At 40.5% G+C, this 26192-nt stretch overlaps 1 protein-coding gene across 8 annotated transcripts in view; it reads right to left on the bottom strand.

The window, feature by feature from the left end:
* Nucleotides 1-26192, bottom strand: part of MAP2K5 (mitogen-activated protein kinase kinase 5) — a 933658-nt gene that overhangs the window by 877584 nt on the left and 29882 nt on the right. For all 8 annotated transcript variants that reach the window (XR_014541671.1, XR_014541672.1, XR_014541673.1 and 5 more), the window contains exons 9-15: nt 15684-15723; nt 10409-10477; nt 10240-10321; nt 9313-9374; nt 3763-3811; nt 1491-1564; nt 426-476 (exon numbers count right to left, since the gene is read on the bottom strand). Coding sequence is in view for 4 of the 8 variants with exons in the window: in XM_083586768.1 (XP_083442894.1) it covers nt 426-476; nt 1491-1564; nt 3763-3811; nt 9313-9374; nt 10240-10321; nt 10409-10477; nt 15684-15723 (427 nt within the window). In the remaining 4 variants the exon portion in view is untranslated. The remainder of the gene's footprint in view (nt 1-425; nt 477-1490; nt 1565-3762; nt 3812-9312; nt 9375-10239; nt 10322-10408; nt 10478-15683; nt 15724-26192) is intronic.

Raw genomic sequence — 26192 nt, 5'->3', positions numbered from 1 at the left:
TTACACTGAAGAAGTGGACAGGGCCTTCATGGTGGAGCACGGAACTGAACACAAATCCCCCCAAATTAGATGGATCTCTCATGTACCACACATGCTCCTTCTCTGCACACCCAAACCCCCTCTGCACATGGGGCTTTCCATTTGTTATGGGGTACACCCACAGAGCTGCCTCATCTGTCAAAGGGAATGAGTTGACCTTTCAGGCACAGGAGTTTGGTATGTGCACTTTAGCTTTCTATATTACTATTCCTCATGTCACATTAAAAAACACACAGTTTCCTTATTTCCATATCTGTTTACTAAGAAAGACTTAAGACACCTAACAGCAGAAGTAACAGCACCCGAACTAAAAACTACAGACAAAATTGAGCAGCCCACTAAAGGCTATTTGTCTGCAACAGAAGTATCTGCATACATTTACTTACCGCCATATAAGCATTTGTCCCGACATACGTCTTGGCTATGGAATTCACCAGCTATCAGACAAAACAGCCTGTTAGAGCCATATAAAGATAATGTGGGAATAAAACGGGCAATTATTCCTCATTTAACCTACAATCATTCCATGTATAAATCAGCTAAAAATTATATAAAGTGTGTATGTGTGTGTGAGGAAACAAATTTGCCTGTGAAGGCATTAAAAATGATTAAATCTCTCTTTCCTTTTGAACAAGAGCCCTAATTTAAAACAACCACAGTATTTCACTTTATGGCAGATAACCTTAAAGACAATTCTCTTTTAAACAGGATGCTTAGAGATTTTAGTGCTCCACCAACCAGTTGGATATAAATAGTCAATTGGAAGGAGGGTTTTTATTTTATTTTATTTTCAGCACATCCAGTCAGCCGTCCTCCTCCCCCCACTGTCAGCTGGCTCAAGATGTGAATAAAGCCACCTTCATTATCAGGCTGGAATGAACACTAAATATGCTGGAGGGACAACAGACTTTGACAACGTATAATACAGCAGTGACCTTCTCTTTGGTCCTCATGTTTGGCTGGGAGGAAAGGTGGCTGCAATTCAATTCAACATTGCAGCAAGCTCATGGGTCAGTATCACAGAGGTTCTCAAGGGAAGCCCAAAATGGAAATTAATTAAAATTTGTGCTGCACATTGTTGAAGCCCACCACCATTGTTGCTCCCAATATTAATTTTTACTGTGGGCCAGTTGGGCTCCCCAGGCGATCCTCCCGCTCTGCCCTCCCTTTTGTTTGATCCAAACGCTTTCAGAGCCAAGCTGCATATCAATGAAGTTTGCTATTCGTAAGTAGTAATTACAATATCAGCAGTTTTTACTGTCATTAAACAATGAACAATCATATTCTGATGAAGAAAAGTCACCAGGAGATTAAAAAAAAAAAGGGATGAATCCCCCATTCCCAGCAGAGCCAAGCTTGCTTGCAAGGGGCTCTGCTTGTCTTGTGGCCAGTCTGGAAAACACAAGCTAACAGGAGGGATATAGATGAAAGGGCAGATGAAATGAAGGTACCTGTGTGCTGACCCCAAAGTCACATAACTTGACTTGGCCTCTTGTGTTCACCAACATATTTGAGGGCTTCACATCTGTAAGGGGACAGCAACACATGATAAGGAAGCAAAGCCATACAGCATTCATACTACATTAAATATAGCTTACTATATATAGTTTATCATTTATAAAGAGACATAAAGTTTTCTGGCTGCTGTACTAAGTTTATTTGAAACACACACACGTCTGTGCTTGCAGGCTTAGGGCTCATCCACACTCATATGGGACTCATATTTTGATATGTACCAATTAATTCTCCAATGTCTAAGAGCTTTTCCTGTTGTTCTGCGGCAGTGCCTTGCAAAAAAACCCAACCCAATCTTATCTGCTGAGTCAGACCTTATAATTTGCATTAGTCACTGGACCCAATTTCCCCCTTGAACCCACTCACATGTGCATTTGGCTTTCTGAAGCTTGCCCAGAAGGTAAATCAGCTCTCAGGCTGAAAAAGGTCCCCACCTCTAAGCTAAACGCATGGCATGGAGGACTGCAGTTGTGCTGGGGGTTGAGGTTTACGTTCTTCAAAAATGTCCCAAATAGGGGCCATAAGCTCTTTGGTAGGGTGCGTGTTTTGCCATCTCTGCTCTAGAGTGAGATTTCTCTAAATCTTAAAAACAGACAGATAGTGGAAACAGTTTCCAGAGGAGAAGCATTAATCAACAGAGAGTACTGTGGTACCTTAAAAGACTAATACATTGCCACAATAAAAATTGCTACCCTTTTAGGTGCAACAAGACTCTTCATTATTTGTGGAAAACCAACCAGGCAACATAGTATCTACCACAATTTTTATTGGAATTTTTAAAAAATGCACCTTTATTTCTTCAAGAAAATAAATAAACTTAGAGAAAGCACTGTGTGTGTGTGTGTGTGTGTGTGTACAATGTTCTCCCAGAGCATCTGTTTTGTGATTAATACTTCCATTTTGAATGTGGAAGAATTTAAACAAGAGCCAAAATGGAACATTATGTGCCCATCATCACAAGTGTTTCCTTAATACCAATTATTTATATGAGACAAGCCTTATGGAGGATGAACAGATGCCTTTTCATTCCACCTCCATCTGAGCTATTTTTTACCAGGCTACTGGATAAATGGCATGTGGGCAACTCTATTCTAGCTGTTACAAAAATGTCAAGGAGAGGGTCAAGAAGTTGAATGCAGTTGCCTTATTCAATACCAAATGGATATTTTTAAAATCCATTTTATTCAAAATATTTTTTAAAAACAAAAGCTACCCTCTCCTCTTGAATTGCACACAAGCATTAGAGTGCAGAATTCCAAAGTTCAAGGAAACTGAGAAATACAAAACTCTGTTTGAGATTTGAATTGCTAAGAGATAATTATCAGCAGCAACACATATCTACATATACATATGAATGTATGTTTCAACACACACACACCCCGTGCATTGGCAGTAACAGCAGACAAATTGTTGCTGCTGTTCTGACCCTGGTTGCCTGCTCCCTCTGGAGGTTGCTGGCTATTCTAAGAGCTCAAGGGTGGGTTCACAAATTAGCTCATTTAAAGATCGGATGGCTGCATCAGTAGGACTATCTCTGCTCTGCAAAATCTGCAGTTTGAGGGTTCACACTGGATAGTTTTCATTATGCATATCAGCCACTGATGGCAGATTGGGGTGCTCCAGTTGAAAAGGCCAGGCTGATACCTCAGCAAGAGAAGTTTGTCACCATGGGATGCATCTGTCATACTTCTCACCTGTACATCAGGTGGGACATCCATTTGGGAGGCCCTGGTGACTGGTCATTACCCAGAAGGAGCCAATCAGCTCCAAAGCAGGGAACAACAAACTACAATACTGGGGCCTGAACAGCTGTTGTAAGGTGCCAAATCACAACTCTATGGCTCACATACTACTCTGAGAAATTATTCTTGATGGGTGCATGGCCAGAGAAATATCAAAATGTAAATTGCTTTTCATTTGCTTTGGATGATATTTATAATATTTCAACCATCATCAGCAATTTCCACTCCCACAATTTTCAGCTATGTTCCAAAACCCTGAACCCCATCCCAGACTGTGCTTATGTGCACCAAGCCAAATGTTAACTTTATGCAACAGATGAAGTAGGTTGCTCCCTTAAAGCCCCCCCAAAACCCTTCATTCTACCAGAAACCTGTTAATCTTGAATACATCATAGTGATTCCTTTTCAGAAACTAAACAAACTATTATATGCACTGGAAAAATGCAAAAACAAATCCACAACTCACCTCTATGTAAAATTTTTAAACTCCATAAATATGTAAGGCCTTTAACAACCTGCAAACAGGAGAGAGAAAGGAATGCTTGAAGGTATGGATTTTCATTTACTAGAGTTAAAACTGGAATCTACCATGATATAAAAATCACAACCAAAAGAAGTCAGATTTTGGCCACCTTTGAGGAAATGTATCAATGTGTACTTTATATATTTTCCCTCCCTTTGAGGATCAAAATTATCAGCCACTAATAGCTTTTTAAAAGTTAATCACCTTTGCTATATCTTGTGGTAGCACATTCCAAGCTTTACTGGAATTCCTGTAATGGAGTGTGAAGAAGCCACAGAAAGGGGCCCTTGTGTGATCGACACTTATGCACACCCTGTAACAAAAAGCATCTCAAGGCACATGCCTAGAAAAAATGCATTTCTTCTTGTCTTTCTATAGAGCCAATCCAATCAATGGCTAAGGAATTTAAACTGACAGGGTGTGGAACTTCTTACCCCTGTAAATTTTATTCCTAAATCTGTACCATTGCTTTCAAATACCTTGCAAATTTTATAAAGCCTTGTCTAGAATGACACCCTAAAAACCTGATTTTTTTGTTGCCTCCTTTCTGTTGGGTCAGCATTTTAACATGGAACATCTTTCTTGCAAAATTCTGCTAGCTATTCTACACATTTGCATTCATCTTCCTGATTCAAATGTGCCGCTGACCAAGTCTCAAAAACAACAAAATTTTAATTCTTAGAACCAATAAAAGTTGCTTCCTTAGAATTCTGAAAAATCTTTTATTTTAAAAAAGTGAATAAGGGACTAGTCCTTATGGTAGAAGACAAACACTAGAAACTGTCCACATGTCTTCAAATTGAGTGTACATAAAACTACAGCAGAAATGGGGTACAAGTCGGGAGGGAAATCGGTTATATCCCATCCTATAAGAGGTGGCTAAGCATCTTTGTTTTTCACTGTACATATACTGTAACAACACGTCAAGGAGTGGAGGCTACACTAAATGTAAATGCATATTGCTGTTCATTTTTGCATTTTTAATTTTGGATTTTTAATTAATAATAATAATAATAATATTTTACATCCAGGGTGACAAAAAAACAAATATTAGTTCATTAAGAGCTTTTGTACCAAAGCATGTCTGCTGAATAAATACTTATAAAAAGCACACTCTTAACCAAGCAGATTTTTCATTTCAATTTTATCTTTTTCTTTTTTTAAAAAAAGAACATTTCACAACTACAGATCCAACAATGCCCTATAACCCTTTGTACATTGATCAGGAATCACAGCTATTCATTTACACTGAATAAAAGACCATTTCCCGGTTCAGAATGTAGACGCAAGGTATTGAGCATTATATCAAAGAGATGGTGGCATAGAATTCATTTTGACTGAATACTCCAGAAGATATTGTGATATTCAGTAAAGCAGCATTTGACAACAATGACTTGACAAAGCCTTGACACAAATAGTAGTTAGATCGGCCATCAATCACTCACTCTCTTGACAGCTTAAGTGCACATCTTTTGCAGGGGGGGGAAAGCTTCAATCAACATTAGCACTCAAAATACAGTGCATTGTGTTATTGCTTCGGGAATGGAAATAAAAATAAAAATGTGAAGTTACGAGCAAAAGGCAGTCTGGGAATATTTGGTAGCCCTGTCTTAGCTTTGGTACAGCACTGGAGGAATGTCCTTGTCTTCTGGTTGCAACTGAAAGATTGTTTTTAAGTCTAGCATCAAGAACTAACAGGTGGCAAGGCTGTGTATGGTGGATTCCATCCGTGTTTTACAGATTAGGAGCAAGACCCTCACATTCACTTGTGCAAATTCAATTCAAGTTTTTCTTAAACTGAATTCGTTAAAGAAATGATGCAGCTGAATATAAGGAATTGGGACAAGGGACAGAAAAACACACAAAAATATATTGGCAAGTTGATACTTAACTGTGACCCCTTAAAGGCACTAGCAAGACATTTGATCTGATCCAGCTGGAGAGCTTCTGCAATCATATCCCCAGCTAAAGGGGAAATCCTGTATCTGGACAGACACTACACATGCAGTTCCCCTCCCCAATCCAATACAGTTTGGATTACCTCTGTATTGGTAATCCAATTGGATTAACCAATACAGTGGTACCTCTGGTTAAGAACTTAATGCGTTCCGGAGGTCCGTTCTTAACCTGAAACTGTTCTTAACCTGAAGCACCACTTTAGCTAATGGGGCCTTCCGCTGCTGACATGCCGCTGCCGCATGATTTCTGTTCTCATCCTGAAGCAAAGTTCTTAACCCGAGGTACTATTTCTGGGTTAGCGGAGTCTGTAACCTAGAATCATAGAATCATAGAATCATAGAGTTGGAAGAGACCACAAGGGCCATCGAGTCCAACCCCCTGCCAAGCAGGAAACACCATCAGAGCACTCCTGACATATGGTTGCCAAGCCTGAAGCGTCTGTAACCCGAGGTACCACTGTAGTCAGGAGTTCAGGAGTAGCATAATTCATAACACACACACTCCTACTCCACCTTCTCTGCTGAATGGCTGAGAGTGGGTTTTTTTAAAGGCTCTTATCACATAGCCCTGGCTGCCCCATACACACCTCCAGACTTGCAGGCTCACCTGCACAAGTCTTCCCTGGTGCCTCCAGGGTCCTGTACCCCCATGCTGCTGAAATTAAGTTTGAAAGTAGCATTTATTGGAGACAGTAGACTAGATTGTGGTGTGTGCTAGGTTGAGTGAGGGGTGGAATGCACCAATTTATCCTGTTTGCGGATGTTTCCATGGACCCAAAAGGGTTGGACTGAACTAGAGACTTAAGATTTCTTAGATCACTCACTCAAAGTCAGGTTTTCAGAAATCATGCAAAAATGTGATTTTAGTTTGGCCATGAATCCACTGCGTGGCCTTGGACACAGCACATGTTCCCTTTCTGGAAAAAACTGTTTGAAGATGCTACTCCAGAATGCTTGTTGTCAGGATAAATGCCCAGGAGGAGAAAGTATCTGTAATTTACAGTGAAGTATAGAAATGAATGTTATTTAATAAGATTGTGCAAATCCTCTGGACTGCAAAAGTGAAACACTTTTACTCTCACCAAAGCAGTATGTGCATGTGTGTGTGTTAGAAGCGAACCATGCCGAGTCTGAAAAAACAAGCCCATCTGCAAGTGCTCCAACGCGATAGCATCAGATTAAAAGATGCTCTTTGCACATGCAGCTAAAGTGGAGAGAATGAAGCTGAGCTGCGAATTACAATGAAAGGAGCCTAAATAGCTGCCTGCATCAGATTAAAGGATTTCAGTTGTCAGCTTGATGTATAATGAGTGTGGAAAACAGGCATTTAATTAAATGGTACATTTTAGAATAACTTTTTGTTCTGCTTTAAACCACTTAAATTATCAAAGCCTGCTTCGGATTTAGCAATTGTTCAGCAGCACCCTACCCCATGACACCTCCCTTCCAACTGGTCTTGGCTGCGGCTTTAAAATTATGATACATTCTCTTCTTAGACTTGGAGAATTCAGCTCATTATCCCCAGCATGGCGAGAAGGGATAAGAACTAATACCAGTGCAACAGCTATGCTGAAGCAGCTTCTGGATGGATCATGGAGAGAAGACTATCTGAGACCTTCATGTACACCACGCTAATGGATGGAGCAAACAGAATTATTTTTGATCTTCTGGGAAAAATAGGTCCTATATATTGGGGTACCTGTATGTTATATGCCTATACGTTGTGCAAGTGCATAACTTAATATTAGGGACTACTCACTTTAGGAAAAAAGAAAAGAAAAAGAGGGCAAAGGTTTATGGAATTACGAACCATGGCAAAAGGGTGGATAGAGCAGAACTTTTCTCCTTCTGTCCTAACAGTTTAATATGGGGTCACCCAATGAAGCTGCATGGCAATACGTTAAAGACTCACAGGAGGAAGGGCCTTCTTCATATACTGCTTAATAAACTCAAATAATTTCCTACCATGAGATGGTAGCTGCTGACTTAGATAGCTTTAAGAAGGATTATGTAAATACATGGAAAATGAGTCTATCAAGGGCAGCCTTCTGCAAGCTGCTGGACTACAGATGTTTTGGACAACAGCTCTCAAGAGCTTCAGCCAGTATGATGAGTGGGGGGTGATGGGAGTTATAGCTCAAAATATCTGGGGGGCAACAGATTTGGGAAGGCTATCAAGGGCCATTAGCCATGGCAGCTACATAGAACCTCTGCGTATACCGTATTTTTGTGTATAAGACTAGGGGTTTTTTAACCAAAAAATTGGGTTTGAAATTGGTCCATCTTATTCATGGGTAGGGCTGAGGGGTGTTTTCTTAATTTGGAGTCCCCAAAAATAGGGGGCGTCTTATACATGGGGGCATCTTATACACGGAAAAATACAGTAACTCTGAATGCTGGTGATAAACAGTATGAATTTGCACAGAAAACTAAGCAAATACAAAAAGGGCTGTTGAGATCAGTAGTGGTTTTGCTATGAAGAGACAAAACAAATATGGGAGGTAGAATTGCATAACACCTTTCACAAATACCCAATAGAGACGTATGTTAATTGATGGTATAAAGTTGATTATGCCCTACGCTGGGGGATATTGTTGCACTCCGACTCCCATCAGTCACAGCCAGCATGCTCATCGGTCAGGAAAGATGGGCATTGTAGTCCAACAACATCTGGAGGACCCCATCTTGGTCACCCTGTCCTAAACTCTGTAATGTGAGTTATTTACTTTTTATAAAGTCAATCTGATATACTACCTACCCCCCCCCCCGGAAACTGAATACAATCAACAGTGCAAATACATGCAGATGAAGATGTGTTTCACTTGACAAAAACTTCCTGGTAAGCATGTAATAAGATACAAGTGAAATGGAATGCAACATTAGTTTTAAAATATATAACAGGATTGCTATTAGGCTGTTTGACAAACGTGGTTTTTATTTGGCTTTTAGAATTTGTTTAGAGTATTCCAACATTATCAAAAACTGAAATTGAACTTTAATGGCAATTTCCAGACATCTCTATGAAAACAACTTTCAAAGAGAAAAGTAGAATTTAGCAGAAATGGTGAAACTGACAAAATTAAAGAGACTACAGTACGCCAACGTGAGAATTAATAATTTAGAAACTTTGTAGGGTGTTTTCTTATAAGCAGACTTCTTAGGCTCCAACAAATTACAAACCAAACTTATTTGCGATTCTCCAATACATACTAGAAAAGGAAGAGGTTTTCCCCACCCCCATTTTTAGAGGGGTAGTTGTGCAGTCTGTAGCACCAAAAACAACCAAGGGTCTCGGGGCCTGTTGAAGACTAACAGATTTTATCATGACAAAAGCTTTTGTGTCCCGAATGAAGTTAATGCTACTCCTCAAAAGTTCACACCATAATAAATTTGTTAGCTATCAAGGTGCCCCATGACTCTCACTCTCCCCCCACTCCCCATCTTCCTATGTTATTTATATCTACAAATATCAGCTGTGATAAATATTTACGTATTTAACACTATTATATTAAAAACAGAACCCCAAAGTACTCACTGCTACGGCTATTCTTCCCAGTACGTGTTCTGGAATTTTTCTGTAGACATCCAAAGAGCCCCCTGCAGGAACAAACAAAACATAGTTAATATCAAATAAAACAGAGAGGAACTTGCTTGTAAAGATATTGACTCAGAAGAAAGGATTAGCCTGTAATAAGCAAAGTGAGGTCTGCCAACGACCCCCTTGTTCACCTATAGGGCTGGCCCAAGCCACTGCACTGCATCATCTGAGAGGAAAGCACAATCCTGGAGTAGTGCTCCAGAGTTCTTTTGTGATATTGCCAGGGATAGGGAGGAAATATCTTGCTATCAAAATCAATTGCTTGACTCACCTGCTCAGGTGCATCTGCCTTGTTCATTTGATACATTTTTAATTGGATGAACAATGGGGTTAAATTGCTAAGGAAACCCAGGCGAAAAAATCTCTGAAACTCTTTAATCCTGCCATGCCCAACCCCCTACTGCTTGCTGAAAACACACAGGACAATGGGTGAGCTAATAGGCTTATTTAAAGGAAAATCTGTGCTGGCGACTGAAACATTAAAAGTGGGAACAGCTGTTTTGTCAGTAAAGACAGATTGTATGGAAGTCGAAAATATCAAGCAACAGATAAAGCAGCATTTACTTCTGTTCTATTTAAATTTTCAATAAAAAGTCAATGCAGCTCCATTGAGGAAAATGTAACATACTTAACATCAAGTAATCATGACTCTCGCCTGCCTGATGTGTTAAGGCTTGTGAAAGGTTATTATTTTTAAAATACCTCCTAAAAAAGAGAGAAAAAGACATCTTGCACCATCTGAACTAGGAATCGCTTTGTGTTTCTTTAGGATGAGCACAAATGTTCAAATTGATTTCCCAATTACATTAAAAAAAAAAACAGAAAACAGTTGAGGCTTTTCAAGAATATGCAAGCACCACTCACCATCCATGAATTCAGTACAAAGGGAAATCCTGTTTTCTACAAAAAAAGCACCGTAAAATCCTATGATATAGGACGAATCACACTGCAGATGAAGAAAGAGAGGAAAATGCTGTCAACGTTAAAGACACACTATACATAGAATTGAAATGTAAATGCTAGAAAATTATACCTTGTAAAGAATTTCTAACTCCGACATAATCTGCTTTTGAAGTTCCAGTGTAATATCTAAAGGGATCACCTGAAAGTAAGCAGCAGAATATTATATCTCATTACATAATGCATGTGAACACGGTGGCCATCAACAAACCTATATATTTTTCAGGTGGCACGGAAAACTCCTGCTCAAGTCAACTGGCTACCACCAACAGACTGCCAGTTTGTTGCCAACGGAATAGGGTATTTCAAGTGACGATCAACACCTGTAAAGATCTTGGCTACCAGTAACTGAAGCTCACACCTAATAAGTTACCGGCCAGTGTTGCCCGCGTTATCCCTGTCCATCCTTCAAGCCACCTCTGTGTGCCACGGCACACTGGCTGAAAACCAGGCAACTACCAAGTCAGTTTTATCTGACCCTGGGAGTGGCAACACATTTTAAATAAAATTATGGTGTGTTATGGAGCTCCCTCCCATTACATATCAGACAGGTACCATATTTATTGTCTTTCTGGTGCCTACTGAAGTTTTTCATTTTCCAACAAACCTTTTAAGTAGAGATTTTTATTTAAATAGATTTATGTATTGGATGTGAAATTATTTTTACATATGTTTTTATTATTGAAATTTTTATTGTTAATTGCTTTAGGATGTTTCATGGAAAGTGATTAATAAATTAAAATACTAATACTAATACTAATAATAATAATAATAATAATAATAATAATAATAATAATATACACTCCCGAGGATTTTGGTACTTGGTTGAGACTCAATAATATTTTGCAGGATTAACACAACCAACAATACATGAAGTTGGCAATGGAAAGCAACATGGCCTCTGATTTAAAAACAAAACAAAACAAAACACACCACACCACACACACAAAAAGAACCCATTTCTAAACCTACATTTTACAGTATTGATGTCTGTCTAAACAGAGAAAAAAGAGCATAACCAGTTTCTATCAAGAATTTGCTTTAGGGTTATTTATAAAAGCTCTCACTAAACTAAATTGTAACTGTAATAGAAAGGCTGCCAAGAGAACATTTAACACATTTCTCCAGATCAATAGTCATTTGCCAACAATATTCACTTACATTTTTTTTCCAGGGTGGAAAGCTTAAAACAAAGTAACCTGCTGGAACACTGTATCAATTTTGCCCATTAAAACAACAACAAAATTTAACCCTCTATCATATCTAAAAGAGATTGCTTTTCCAATTGTTAAAACCCTGCTCGAAACCCAGCTTCCCCCATTGCAAAAGCTTTAGCCGAATATTGACTGGATTCGATGTCACGGATGGCAAATGCTGCATCAGCCAAGACGTGAAATGAAGAAAGTCCCTGAGCTGCTGTGAATTACAGGCACATTGATTTTTAAGAATGGAAGGGTCTTAGCCCTCCTTCACACAAAATGGCCACCACATGGCTTTTACTCAACATTGCATTAATGCTGCCAATTGCCCCAGGCCGCAATGTGTTCACGAGCAAAGGCTTGCCGCAGAGATCGGCCACTATGACACAATCTCATGCCACGCCACTGAAAAACTGTGGCCACGGCATGCCACATGAAACACCCACTATGCAATTTTAAGGAGTTTCCGTTTTCCCCAAAGTAAGTTCAAAACAGTAATCATGGTACATTCACCACTGTGGACTTAGCCAGAATTATTTTAGGACAGAGGCAAGTAAACTTTTTCTGGAAAGGGTTGCATTTCCTTAGGGGTCACATGCTAGCAGTGGGCAGGACCAGGGCTCAAGGTGGGCAGGGTCAAATTCTCTTCTTTCTTTGTCCCCTCTGTCACCAGCTTCTCTTTCTCTCTGCAAGGGAAGATGTTCTTGCAAGAGGTCTGAACCGATTGCTTACAGAGGACTTCCCCCCACCTCTGTTTTGGCTTCCCTCCCCATTTTGGTCTTGCTCTGCCTTCCTTCTTTCCTTCTAGTTTCCCCACTGGAAGTAAGGCTGAGGACCACACGCAGCCAACTTAGAGGATGCTAGGAAACTGCAGGAGATCCAGATTGTGGACTGATTTGATATTGAGTCAGTCATGCATAAACCCACCCATGTCAACATGGCACAAGCTCCTCTCAACTCCCCAAGGCTCACTAAAAGTAAACCTTTGGAATGCCCTCCCAAAGAGGCCCACCTGGAGAACTCACAGCTATCATTTAGCCACCATCTTTTTAAAAATGCTAATGTAAGAATGTAACTTAGAACAGTTTGATTTTACCACCTATTAAAATGAGCTAGTTTTGCACACATTATCACCTAAATTGTACTTCTTGTTTCTGACTACTCTCTTGGCTGCCCTGAGATACAAAATTATGTTGAATCACAGACTCAGAATACAAACCAAACCCCCCTTACCCAGGAGTAAGCCTTTTTGAATTCAGTAGGAATTACTCCTGGGTAGACATGTTTAGAATTGCACTGTAACTCTGGGCCCTAAATCACCTTCATGATTTTTTTTACATGATTTTAGTTACTCTAAATACAGAAATGGACAAAGGGTAGGTATTGAATACTGGGACCTGCATTGGTATTCTGGCCCCATATATTTTATTAATTTATTTGAGTGGAAGTGTGCCAAGAAAAGGGGTGGTAAGGAAGGAAAGGGGTCAGGGGGCATGTTCATATAGTTTGAGTGTAACCCATTTCCCAATTTAAAATGGGAAACCTGACTCCCAGCCCTAAAATGATTGCCCCACCTTGTGTTAAATAACAGCAGCAACAGAAATAGCAATCAAGTTCCTATCTACAATGGCTTTGACACGGAACACTGCAAGGGGAAAGGGTTAACCCTATGAGAAATACCTGAGCCCATTTTCTCCACTTCTCTCCTACACCTCCAGGACAAATAAGGATGAGTTGTCAAGTTAAATACAAGCAGTCAAGTGACTGAATTATAATTTACTCGGTGCTCAATTTAAATTAGTGAGAGGCTATTAAAATATACAGTATAGCGATGGCAATTCATCACCGGCTGTCATGGATGACTTCATCTATTTGCTGGAATCGTGTGCATGCCACTAAAGGGAACGAGAGCAAAATCACAGGTCAAATTAAGCTGCAACTCCATTTTAATTCACTTATTTAATCTGTGGTGACATAATTGTCTTTTACAGTATGTACAACTCAGAGGAAATTTGGGAGTACGATAGTCAGTATACAAATGATTAATCAAATGGACCATTTAAATGCTAGGTTAAGAGCAGAGGAAACACTGGAGTTGCAGAACAGCACACAGCCTCCTCACACACAATGCAAGGGGAGGGATGCTACCTCCTCAGTCGTGTGGCTTCCCACAGGAGGCAGGAAGGTTCAGAGGGCACGTTCCACAGGCATCAGCTGATAGGAAACCACAAAGCAGGAGTTTCTTGCATATTCAATTCATACAGATTTTTCCTCTCTTTTTTTTAAGTAAACAGAAAAAGTTTTGAAGTGGGAGGGGGAGTATAAACTGCTGGCACCCTCTTTTTTCAAACTCTTCTCCCTCTTTCCACAAAGCAAGGCTCAATATATTTTCACACCCGAATCAACAAGTCAAATGGCATTCTTATACCCAGCCTAAGGCCCAGCAGCCTCAACTTGGTTTAGCTGCCAGAGTGCCAGAGGCAGCTTGTTCTCTGAGCCACCGTGAGGACTTGTCCGAGGACAGAGCTGCTGGCCCCTTCTCTGCTGCATTTAGATGCTGCTCCGACAAGCAGTTAGGTGACACAGGAGGCCAATAAGATTCCTTCTGGACCTGTACCCTGAAACTTCTGCCTGAGCAACTTGCCGTTCAGGTAAAAGATCAAGTGTCTCTCAGATGGCCCACATCTGCTCACCAGCTGGCCAGCTAATCTGCTCACCAGCTCATCGGCATCCTGGCTTGTCAGTGTTCATATTATTATTACATTTAAACCCCACCTCTTCTCTTAGAACCCGTCAATGCAAATATTATGGCCCCTCTCTTTCCTTCCCTTCCCATTTTATCACCACAACCCTGTGAAGAAAGTTAAGATTATGACATGGGGACTGGCCCACTGTCTTCTAGTGAGCTTCCTGCCTAAGTTGCAGACTTGAGTCTGGTTTGCCCAGTCCTTGTCCTGTGCTCTTAACCAATATACCCCACTGGCTCTCACACTGGTCCACACCTGCTTTGCTTCCAAACCACCAATCTTCACACTCACATGAACGGCTGTGATTATCCTTAACCTCTTAAGTAGCTAAAACTGTGCAAGAAAGTGATAAAGCTGTGTTGTTGCTTCAGTCATAAACCTTGATTTACTGGCACCGAAAGTATTGGGATCAGACACTTATTATTTTATTCCCATAATATATTGATTTAACAAGAAACACATTCACACAAAAAGTATACAGTAGATAAAAACAATTTCAAGCCCAAAGCAGATACAGGTTGGGATAATAATGTCCATGTAAGGCTTGCTGAAAAACGACACCTGTTCTGATATGTAAGGGGTGGGTGTGTTTGCGCAAATCAGGGCAATATTTGCTGTCAAAGCCCTCATTATTTAACGGAAGAATCAGGCTTATTTTTCCCAACCAGGAAGTGGTAGATTCCAAAAAGGAATTCAGTGCAATTTGTCTAACACTGCCTCCGCCAACCTGGTGCCACCTCCCCCACCCCACCCCAAGATGTTTTGGACTTCAGCAGTTGTGCTGGCAGGGGCCGATGGAACCTGCAATCCAAAGCATGGGGTTTGGATTTTGCCAGGTCAGCAACAACTTAAGTTTAGGAAGAACTTGTTCTCCCAGAGTATGCTGATGCCTTACTGGTGGAAGACAGAAGGTCTCTGAGTGGAAGCAGGAAAGGAAGACCCATTTCAGAAGGAAGATGAAGAAAGCACTTGAAAACATATTCTAGGAATGCTGAAGGCTTCAGCAACAGAATGGACAAGCTGGGCCAGTGTGCTTGGTGCACCACCAGTAACTGAGATTTTCTGACAGTTTCCAGTTCATCGGTACACATTACTTTTCCAATGCATGCAAATACTTCCCAAGACTACTTGTGTGACCTAGAAAGGAAAGAGTGTGTAGTGGTGTGATAATTATTATAATATAATATAATATAATATAATATAATATAATATAATATAATATAATAATATAATGTATGTGTGTGTATGTAGATGTGTATGTGTGATGTTTTTTGCACTATGACCTGAACATGTATATGTTTTGCTTTCATGCACCAAGGCAAATAATGCAGAAATAAGAATTTGATGGTTGGGGCAGGGTAGGATAGGACTTTTTTATAAAGCAGTTTTTGGAAGAACATACCTTTACGGCTAGTATTTTCCCACTGGGGACATGGTTTGCTCTGCATACAGAAAAAAAGAGAAAAAGTCAGTTCAAACTGCAGGGGGGAGGGAAATCACACCCATTCTTTGGATTTGTTACACTAATGAATACTTGCAGTCAATGCCACAACTTGTTAATTTGGGTGATACACATCACCAGTTCTAGCTCTTATGAAGTAAACAGCTTCAGACATCTTTCCAATTTGCAAACTCACATCAATCTTTCACAACCAAGTGAATGCAACCTATCAACTGCATAATGTGGTTTAATAAAAGCTAAATAGGCTTCCCATTTTGCTGCCTGCCTGGGAGTGCAAAAACAGAGAAGGGGGTGATATCAAGCACATGGCAGGTATCAATACCTGGACTATTCTTGTCTTGGTAGGATATTGCAGGACTCAGCTAAAAAGCACACCATAAAATGCAATGTGATTTGCTAGCCTAAGGACTGCGGCCTCAGTGCCTCTGTTCATATATATTATAATTTTTTACAGAATAATCACTCAAACATTTACATTTGTATTATTTAATTTAAATTTATGAAAATACAATTTATGTATTAAAATTATGCACAAGCAATGTGATTTATTTGCAAACACAAGTAAATTTTTAGCAGCATTTATGCGAATCCCAAATATATTTGAAGAAAAAGCATTTAAAAGTAGAAAAGAAGACTATCCACTTAAATGATAATTGAGAGACTGACAGCAGAAGGCACAGTCAATAAACCAAATAGAAGGTAATCCATGAGGTAACTATTGATGAACCAACAATGGCAGAACATTTTGACTTTCAGATAAGCAGAAACGATAAGAAAACAAACATCTGAGATGGGATGCTTAACGTCTGTTAGTTCAATATGTACTGTGCTGGGCAGTTTGGCAACTTAATTAGCCTGTCAAGAAAGCCGATCCTTCCCACCACCTTCTTATTCCATGAGAGGAGTGGGGATGGGGATGGTCTCTTGTTTCCAAATGAATTAAAAGGAAAGACTTGATGATTTAATTATGATGCACGCCAATTCATCCGTGGAAGTTTGGGTTAAATTTCCAGCAAAGAGCAAGTACCTGGTTTGGTTTACAGAGCATTGACAGTAGCAATTTAACTTTTAATTATCATTGAGAAAGAGATCACAAAACAGATACCGTGCCCACAGGGGCAGAGCATCCCCTTGGCTTCTGCAAGTGCCATGCTACCTGGAAGAAAGGAAACTTGTTTACTCCTGACCGCCATGGCATCTCAATTGTCTTGACCTCCTGCAGCACATTAACTGTAAAGTGATTAATGGAGTCTGAATGGGAGCTTTGGTTACACCAAAAGAAAACCGGACACCTCTGCAGTGTTTTAATTAACAGCTAACACTTCAAATTAGGCTGTAGCTGCTGCAGTAATTACCTGTCCCAATGAGTTTGCTGGAAAAACATTCCCCCGCAAGTGAATACTAAGCAGAACAACTAGTTGACATTGGTCGTTTACATTATGTGCTTGCTACCTTGATCCAGGTACCAAACCCAATTCAGGGCCGGACATGGAACTCCTACACACAATTCTTCCTCCATTTGTTTCTATATAGGAAGAAGAGCAACACATCCAAAAGAATACATGTTCCAATCTTCTCCTTGTGGTGAAAAGAAATGGGGGCAGGGCAGGGCTGCTTTGTGTAGTTTCAAATCCCCGCAGTTCTGCTTTCCAGAAGAAGATGCATCAAAAAGGCAAAATATTCTGGATCCAGGTGGATATCTTTAAAACGACTTGCTTAAGTAAAACATGATTTGTTTGTTTCATTACCTGATCAAAATTTTTATCCTCTAAATATAACATCACTTGAGATAATTCAGTGTTATAATCTATGGATTGATTTTCCAATTAAAGCATTTGGATCAATTAACAGGGTGCTGAAAATCTTGCAGAATAATGCATGGTATAGTAAGCCCTCCTCCCAAACAGAACAGTATTATTTCTAAACTAGAAGGGCATTGATTCATCATCTCACTGACTTTTAACCCCGCTTTCTGCTCACCTAATCAGAAAAATTAACTCATGGTAAAGATTGGCAGTTTTCATTCTTCTGAATAGCCTCTAACGGCTAGAGTAGTTATTTTAAGCTGTTGCTACATTCGATATTCCTACCCTGTTTAAACGGACTACAGGAAAGACGAAGTCTCAGTTGTTGCCTTTTTGACACCTCCCCACCAGGAAAACAAAAACAAAATACAGAACTCTCTTGCTGAATGTTACCTATTTGTGTTCATTACTCTGAGCCTTCTATATCCATTTACAAAGAACAGCTTTTAAGCATGACCAGCACAATTGTGTCAAATATTTTATTAACCTTGACTATTAACCATATCCCCAGACGTTTGAAGCCTGAAGGGACTTGGTGTGGGCCAAGTCCATTTTGCATAACTCTAAGTTTCTACCACTTGGAAAATTCAAATGCTTCCCTGCAGGGAGCTCTGAGAAGGCAATGTGCCCAGACCTGGCAAGATAGCTATTTTGGGCACAGAAAGACAGACTGTGTTATCAGAGGCAGGCGTGTGTGCACACACATACCACTTGAGAGCAAAACCATTCAAATTTTCCTAGTTGCTTATTTTCCCCCTCCTGAAGGAAGGGTGATGAGCTCACGTGTGTGTGTGTGTGTGTGTGTGTGCGCGCGCGCACGCACGGTGGGACCAGAACAATGAGCCCAAGAAGTCAAGACAGGAAAAACCAAGGAACCTGAAACTGCTTTCTCCAGAATCTTGCAAGTTCTCAACACGGTAATGTAAGTGACAGATGCCTGTTAGGACCAGCATAAAGATGACCCACAGAAAAGGGTCTTTGTTACCGTTTCTGCCTCCTGGTTGAAGCTACATTGTTCCCCTTGATTCCTTCTTATGGGACAGGAAGCACTGACAGAGCCAGATTTGTGGAGTATCTAGAATGCAATGAAAGCCATACTGGATGAGATCAAAGGCCCATCTAGTCCAGCATCCTGTGGCCAACGAGATGCCTTTGAGAAGCCCTCAAGCAGGACAGGAGCACAACAGCGGTCAAATGTAGACACATTGACATGAGCTGCCCAAGAAGAGGAAATAACTAACTACACAATGTTCAGAAAGCCTGCTGGAGGGGAAGATGTCTCTAATCATAATCACCATCCTCTTATTTTGGATGCAACCTTACTGCAAGGCAGCTGTTGATTTGGCTCCATAATACATTACTCAACGATAGTCGTCAGTGCTCAAAAACTCCTGGATCAGAAAACAAAATGAAGCACCACCCCTCCAGAAATAAAATAATCAACAGGGGAAAACCAGCCGATCACATCCTCATGCATGAGAAGCTCAGTTTCTCTAAACATTACACACTGTGCAAGGATATGATGCTCACTGGCTGTAGACAACATGTAGCAAAATCACATACAAATTTGGTTCCAGGCCTTTTTGTTTGCGCACTCTGCTCTGTGCTAATGGCCAGAGTTTGGGAGTTTTAATGATGATATTTTCACATACTGAAACAGCCGTCTAAAAAGGAAAAGATTCAGATGGCTTCCAGGAAATTAGCACTTTGACAGTTGTTGCCTTCTGTAATAGGCAAGCCCATTAGCCTGACTTGCTGGTTGTTAAAAAGAGGATATTCAGAAGTGAGCAGCGCTAGTAAAGAGCAGCTCTTATTGGGACTCAGCTCGTTCAGAGCAACAATCTATGCCAGCCCTTCCTTCTGTCTGAAATCCCACCTCAGATGCTTGAATAATGACCACAAAATGATTCATTATTAACTTGAAGGCATGCCCTGGCCCACAAACTGTGTGCCTCTAAAACTCTTCCAATGACTCAAGACCCGCTACACAATTTTTGGAGGAGGAAAAAAAGATTCCTGCAGGGACAGAATGGACTGTACCATTTTAGACTGCAGATAAAGGAATCACATTCCTGAATGCTCCCCTGTGCTTTATAAATTTGTTTAGCCACTTTTAAAAAGGATTTATTACCGGTCCTTTTCTGCAAGGCCCCAGCACAGCTTAAAACGATAAAATACTATATTAAAAGCAGTTAAAATAATTTACATCAGAAGAAGGGGGTGGGTCCTAAAAATATACGACTCAGCTGTTAAAGAGGTTGAGCCTTTAGCTAAAGCTATACAATGAAGGTGCCAGTCAGACCTCTGTGGGGAGGGAATTCCACAGCTACAAACTTCCAAGGGTGGTAAAACTACCAAGAGGGGCCTCCACTGCCTATCTAAATACCCAAGAGGGTCTGTAGGGAATGAGGCAGTGCTTTCATATATCTGGAGACTAAATCATTTAGGGCTTAATGTGAACACCTTAAACTGCAGTGGCAACCAGTGAAGCAGTTTCTGAAGAGGGGTTGTATGTGACTGACAGCTAGGTGGAATCCTAAAAAAAAATGGCCTGCTGAAGAAGAAATAGAAACTAACTATACTCCTGTTTGCTTTTATGCAGAAAGACAGCCAACATGCCAATCCATGCTCTCTGTACAGCTTGAACAAGCTTGAACTAACCCTCACTGAGCTAACCATGTTAGATCCCATCTCCTAATAAACAACAGGCTTCTGTTGTTCCTTACCAAAAAATACCTGACTTATTTTTAATCAAGAACAACTTAACTTTTTGCTGAAAATTCAGGAGGATGAGTACACAGTGTAAAAAAAACAAGTTTAATTTAAGAATCAACCAGTTTCTAATTAAACTGCCATAGGCAGCTGGTTGGATAAGTTTTAATCAGTTTCAGTCACCTATTGATTGGGATACTGAAGCTTTAAAAATTAAAAGTAAAAGTAAAAGATGATTGGGGAATTGCTCCATCTCAGAACAACAGTGCAGCCCTCGGTAAATAACTCCTCTTTTAACCATCAGCTAAATGAACACTTCAATACTGCAGTACAAAGTCTTCTGCAAAATTACTTTAACTAACAAGCAGAAATTTATCAGCTTCAGCCAAAATCAATGCTGAAATCAATTTGAACACTGGTTGTGTCTAAAGGGGCTCATTGGCAATTTAGGGAAATTACACCATGTAAATGTCTGTGCTTTAATTGAACAGTTTCATCAACTAGGCTGTGATTGCTGTCCATTCATTTATTTACTTTCATTGCAGCGCCAGTTCAGCAGAAGGAACGGTTTTTGTCAAGGCTGGGAGGAGGCACTTCATCTTCATTTTATGCACTTTTGTGCATAACAGATTTTATGAGCCAGGCAGCCAACGGCTGGGGTCAATGGAAACAAGTGAACTGCAATCACCGGTCAGTCTTGGTTAACCTGTAACGATTGTCCACAGGAATTTGGTGGGGTGGTAGCCCAGATATAGTTAAAGCAATCGTTAGATGAATGCAAGAGGGTAAAAACAGACGAGGAGGAAGAGGATACAAAACCCTGTGGAAAACAGGAGGCTGATGTTTCCGTGTGTGAAAGATTCCCCCCCCCCCCAAAAAAACAGACCTCTTGTGCACTAGATTTTTTTAAGTCCACTTAAAAACAAAACAGCACAATCATATCAGACCAGAAAGGTGCAACTAAGCTCAACCTTCTCTGATCTATCTGGGCTCCTCTGGGCAGCTCACAAGCCAAATATGAAGGCAATGGCCTTTCCCTGTGATCTGACAGCTATACAGTGGTACCTCTGGTTACGTACTTAATTCGTTCTGGAGGTCCGTTCTTAACCTGAAACTGTTCTTAACCTGAAGCACCACTTTAGCTAATGGGGCCTCCCGCTGCTGCCACGCCGCCGCCACATGATTTCTGTTCTCATCCTGAAGCAAAGTTCTTAACACGAGGTACTATTTCTGGGTTAGGGGAGTCTGTAACCTGAAGCGTATGTAACCTGAAGCGTATGTAACCCGAGGTACCACTGTACTGCCCTTGAACATGGTGTCTCTATTTAGATAGCATGGCTATCTATTTAGATAGTTATTGATAGACCAAGACCAATCTGCCTAATCCGTTTTCCAACTCACCTAACTTATGGGCAGCATCAATCTTGTGCTGGTTATATACATAAAAATCTCTAATAATATTTATATCTCACACTTCTGGTACAAAATCAATGTTTAAAATGACACTTTAATTAACAGCATAAAAGACAGTCAACCAAGGAGAGAGGAGCAGCAGTTAAAACCAAACAAAAACACCTTATCTGCCACATACAATGAAAGTCTGCCAGTCTTTAATGACTGATGAAAAATAGCAAGGAAGTTGGCTAAGTGATATTCATGGGGGCAAGTGTCACATAGTCTTGGTGCAGCCACTAAGATGTCCCTCTCCTTTCTCTCCCATCCCATTCAAATGTGCTTCCACTCTAAGTGGGACACAGAGAAGGGCCCTGCTTTCTGCTCTTAGAAAGCATTTTTAGCATCTTCAGCAAGGGACAGTCCATGAGGACTTTTCCTTCCCTGTACCAAGCATAGGCTTGTGAAGAGGTTATTCCTGGTCATGATTAGCTAAATGGGATCTTCATGTTCAGAGGCAGCATACCAGGGGTGGAGAACCTCAGACCCTGGGGCCAAATGTGGCCCCTCAAGCCTCTCTATCTGGTCCGCAGTATTCTCCCTAGCTACACCACCTCTTCTAGGCCACCCCCCTCACCAGTCCTGCTATGCACCTTCACTGAGTGCTTCTGCCAGACAGAAAATTTACATCCATTATTCCACCAACTTTTGCCTGTAGCCACTGGCATGTGGCCCTAGAAAGAAGTGTGGCCCTCAGGCTGAAAAAGGTTCTCCACCCTTGCAGTATATCTACAAGGGAAGCATATGGCTGGGGAGGACTGACCCCTTCCCATGGGCGTAGTCAGGATTTTTGTCAGAGGGTCCAGAACTGACATGATTAGTCAGTTACTTAAGTATTTCTATTGTTTTACTTGGCTATGCTCATGCCCCTTCCTGCCCTACTTATGAGGTTCCCAGAGACATCTGGTTGGCTGATTCTGGAAAAGGAAAGCTGGACTAGATGGAACTGATCTAATAGGCTCTTCATAAATCTAAACCAAGCTCTTAAAGCCAGAATGAGCAGACATGGATAAACATGTGGAAGATCTTGCAAAAGTTTAGATGATGCAATTCAAGTGAGAAATATTATGTGTTATTTACCAGTGACACAGTTTTATATGATACTAATAAGGTGTTTTTGTCTAAATAATTCAGTGCTGTTTCTGCTCAGCCACAAATGTTAGAAAGTGTGCGCTGTACTATAAATCACATTGTTAACATATTTCACTGGAAATGAGGAAGCAATTTTGCAAAAAAGAAAAAGAAAAAGTGATTTCTCAGAGCTCTGTAAACCAGCAACTGAGTTAAAAAATGTGGCAGGAGGCAAACCCACTTTCAGTGCCACTTGGCCTTTCTAGTGAATTATTTTTCAGAAAAGCAATTTAAGTAAATACCCTAGATGCTACAGTATACAAATATTTTCCAATATATACACAACAGCCTATATACTCTATCATACTTGCTTTTTGGCAAATATTTGTGGGATAACACACACAAAAATATCTAGTTTAAATTAGATAGAGTTAATAAGTCTACAGCATATAACTACGCTAGACTGAATACTGGAAACAACTGAACGTAAATCAGATCCAGTTCACAATGTATAAGGATTTAATAGGTTTGGGGGTGTCACTAGCTGTTGTGAGCATGGAAGGAGATACTTATTACATACTGTGTTTTACTTTAATGGAAGCTACCCAGAGTGGCTGGAGTAACCCAGTCAGATGGGTGGCAAACAAACAAACAAGCAAGCAAGCAAGCAAACAAACAAACAAACAAACAAACAAACAATGTCTAGTAAATTCTATTAAATAAAATGGCTGGGGCATGGATGGAGGACATTGGCCTAGTGTCAAGCAGTGCTCTGAGGTGCAGGGCAAGCTAGGAGGTGTTGAGTGGTAGCTGCTTCACTGCTTGAATGGAACACTCAAGGAACATTCAGACAAACTGGCCATATGCTGAAACACACTTCATAGCCTGAGCAGTTTTGTACTGAGCTACCAGAACAGCATAAAAATCCAGGGGTGCTTAAATTCCAGGTGCCAAGCTCAAAGTGCTCACCATTCCTAAGTTATTAAACTGGGTGGAAATAAACATAACAGAAAGCTAAGAGCTATAAACCACCTTTTCTTTAAACAAACAAACAGACGGACAAAAAATTGGATTCAGCAAGTTCTCTCTAGAAATATTGCTATAAAAGTATTGATTTTTTTTTTTTAACCCAACTCAATTGACTGAAAAGTTGTTTGTATAGCAGTATTGGCCTAGGCAATGCACTGGAACAATTTTGCTGCACAGAGTAATCAAGTGCATTTCTAAAGTATAATTATATTGTCATAAAAATAAAGCAAAGATACCCTTCTCTTCAAGCAATAAACCCACAGAGGCAGTAAAAACCCCAAACACATAGGCACATATACACACACTCCAGTGAAATGGTGTCTTCTAAAGAACACAACCCCCCTCCCTTCTCTCACTCTTCCCTTAAGCCACGGTTAGCATGAAAGTGATCAATATCTCAATCTCCATAAACTATTTCAATAATAGTTAGTTCACCTGGAAACAGAAACTGAATGCTTCTGCTCAGCGACCTGAAACGTTCCTTCTTGTTTGTGAAATGCGAGTAATATTTCATTGCCATAATGGCTATGACTCAGTGAAGGGTTTTAGGAAGACACACACACACACACATGCTTTTGTTCTTCAGTTACAAATCAATATAAGGTGCACACATTTCAGAAACATGCAGAGAGTGTGGAAAGCTGGAAGCCAGAAAATATAAAATGTAGCAGCAGAAGCATTTGTAATTCATTTTATTTGACAAAATGATCATCAATTGCCTCCAAGGCAATATGTGTGGCTGCTACCTATAGCCAGAGAGAATTCAACCACCTGTAAACTTTCAAATGGGGTAATTTCAGCTTGGCTTCTGCTGTAACACAATTCAAGGTGCTCACATTAGTGTTTAAAACTCTAAATGACTTAGACTCTAAATATATGAGAGAGTACCTCCTTCCCTACAGATCCTGGGTGTTATGTTTGGCAGAGAGGGCCCTCTTGATAGCTGCAATGCCTATATAGTTCAGGTAATGGTGGCTTGAAGAGGGCATTCTCTATGGCAGCCCCTAAGCTGTGGAATTCCCTCCCCACAGAGCTGTTCCAGCATCTTCATTGCATAACTATTGCCATATGTTGAAGATGTACTTCTTTAACCTGGCCTTTGACACACACCCCCCCAGTGTGTGTGATACACACGTATAACCCACCCACCCTAACCTTCCAATTCAAAAATTGTCTCAATCTTATTTGTTATATTATATTTTAAAATTACTGTAACTTGCCCAGGGACCTGATTAAAAAGCAGCTAAGAAATCCAATAAAATAAAGGCAATACAATCAAACACAGGATATAATTGACCCCCTATTGAGTCTTCCATTCAATCCCAGGAAATATTTCAAAATAAACTTCCACAGCTAACGACCGTTCTGATAAACCTTACATAGTCTCAAATGGTTTGTTGTGCCATGAACTTTTATAGATAATGATCACCAATGAACATACTGTATTAAATAGGCCAAGAAAGCTGTTCATATAAAGGCTGCTCCACATGTTACATAGGACAGGAAGTGCCTCTGTAAACAGCATTCTCCTGCCTTCCCCATAACATCACTAACCACATCAGTCAAAGGTATGGGACAGAGGTTGCTGGTTTTAAGTGCTGTAACAGTTTGCCAGCCCTGTGCCCTCCATTATGTTCTGGATTACAACTCCCATCAGCCCCAGCCGCCACAGCACATAAGCCCAAGCATCATACGGCTCTGCTGACTGATGGGAGCTGTAGACCAAAACAAGATGTAAACAAGATGCTTGTTTACAAAGCTATTGTACTACCAACTTTACTGCATGCTTGTGAAACATGGACCATGCACAAAAGCCATCTCCAACTTCTCAAAAGATTCCATCAACGGTGTCTCCGAAAAATCTTACACATCACTTGGGAAGATGGGTGAACTAATATCAGTGTATTGGATGAAGCAAAGATAACCAGTGTTGAAGCAATGATTCTTCAACACCAACTTCGTTGGACTGGTCATGTTGTGCGGATGCCTGATTATTGTCTTCCAGAGCAACTACTCTATTCCGAACTTAAAAATGGAAAGCATAATGCTGGTGGTCAATAAAAGAGGTTTAAAGAATGTCTCAAGACAAATCTAAAAAAAATGTAGTATAAACACCGACAACTGGGAAACACTGGCCTGCGAGAGCTCCAGTTGGAGAACAGCCTTTACCAAAGGTGTCATGGACTTTTAAGACACTCAAACTCAGAACGCAAGGGAGAAACATGCTAAGAGGAAGGCACGCTTGGCAAATCCACACAGTGATCAACTCCCACCCAGGAACCAACGTCCCCACTGTGGAAGGACGTGTGGGTCCAGAACTGGCCTCCACAGTCACTTACGGATTCATTGTTAAAACTGTGTTTATGGAAGACAATCTTAC

The sequence above is a fragment of the Podarcis filfolensis genome (assembly GCF_964270895.1).
Source record: "Podarcis filfolensis genome assembly, chromosome: 14".
Taxonomy (NCBI): Eukaryota; Metazoa; Chordata; class Lepidosauria; order Squamata; family Lacertidae; genus Podarcis; species Podarcis filfolensis.
The sequence above is the reverse complement of the archived record's forward strand: the minus strand, read 5'-3'. Positions and strand labels throughout refer to the sequence as shown.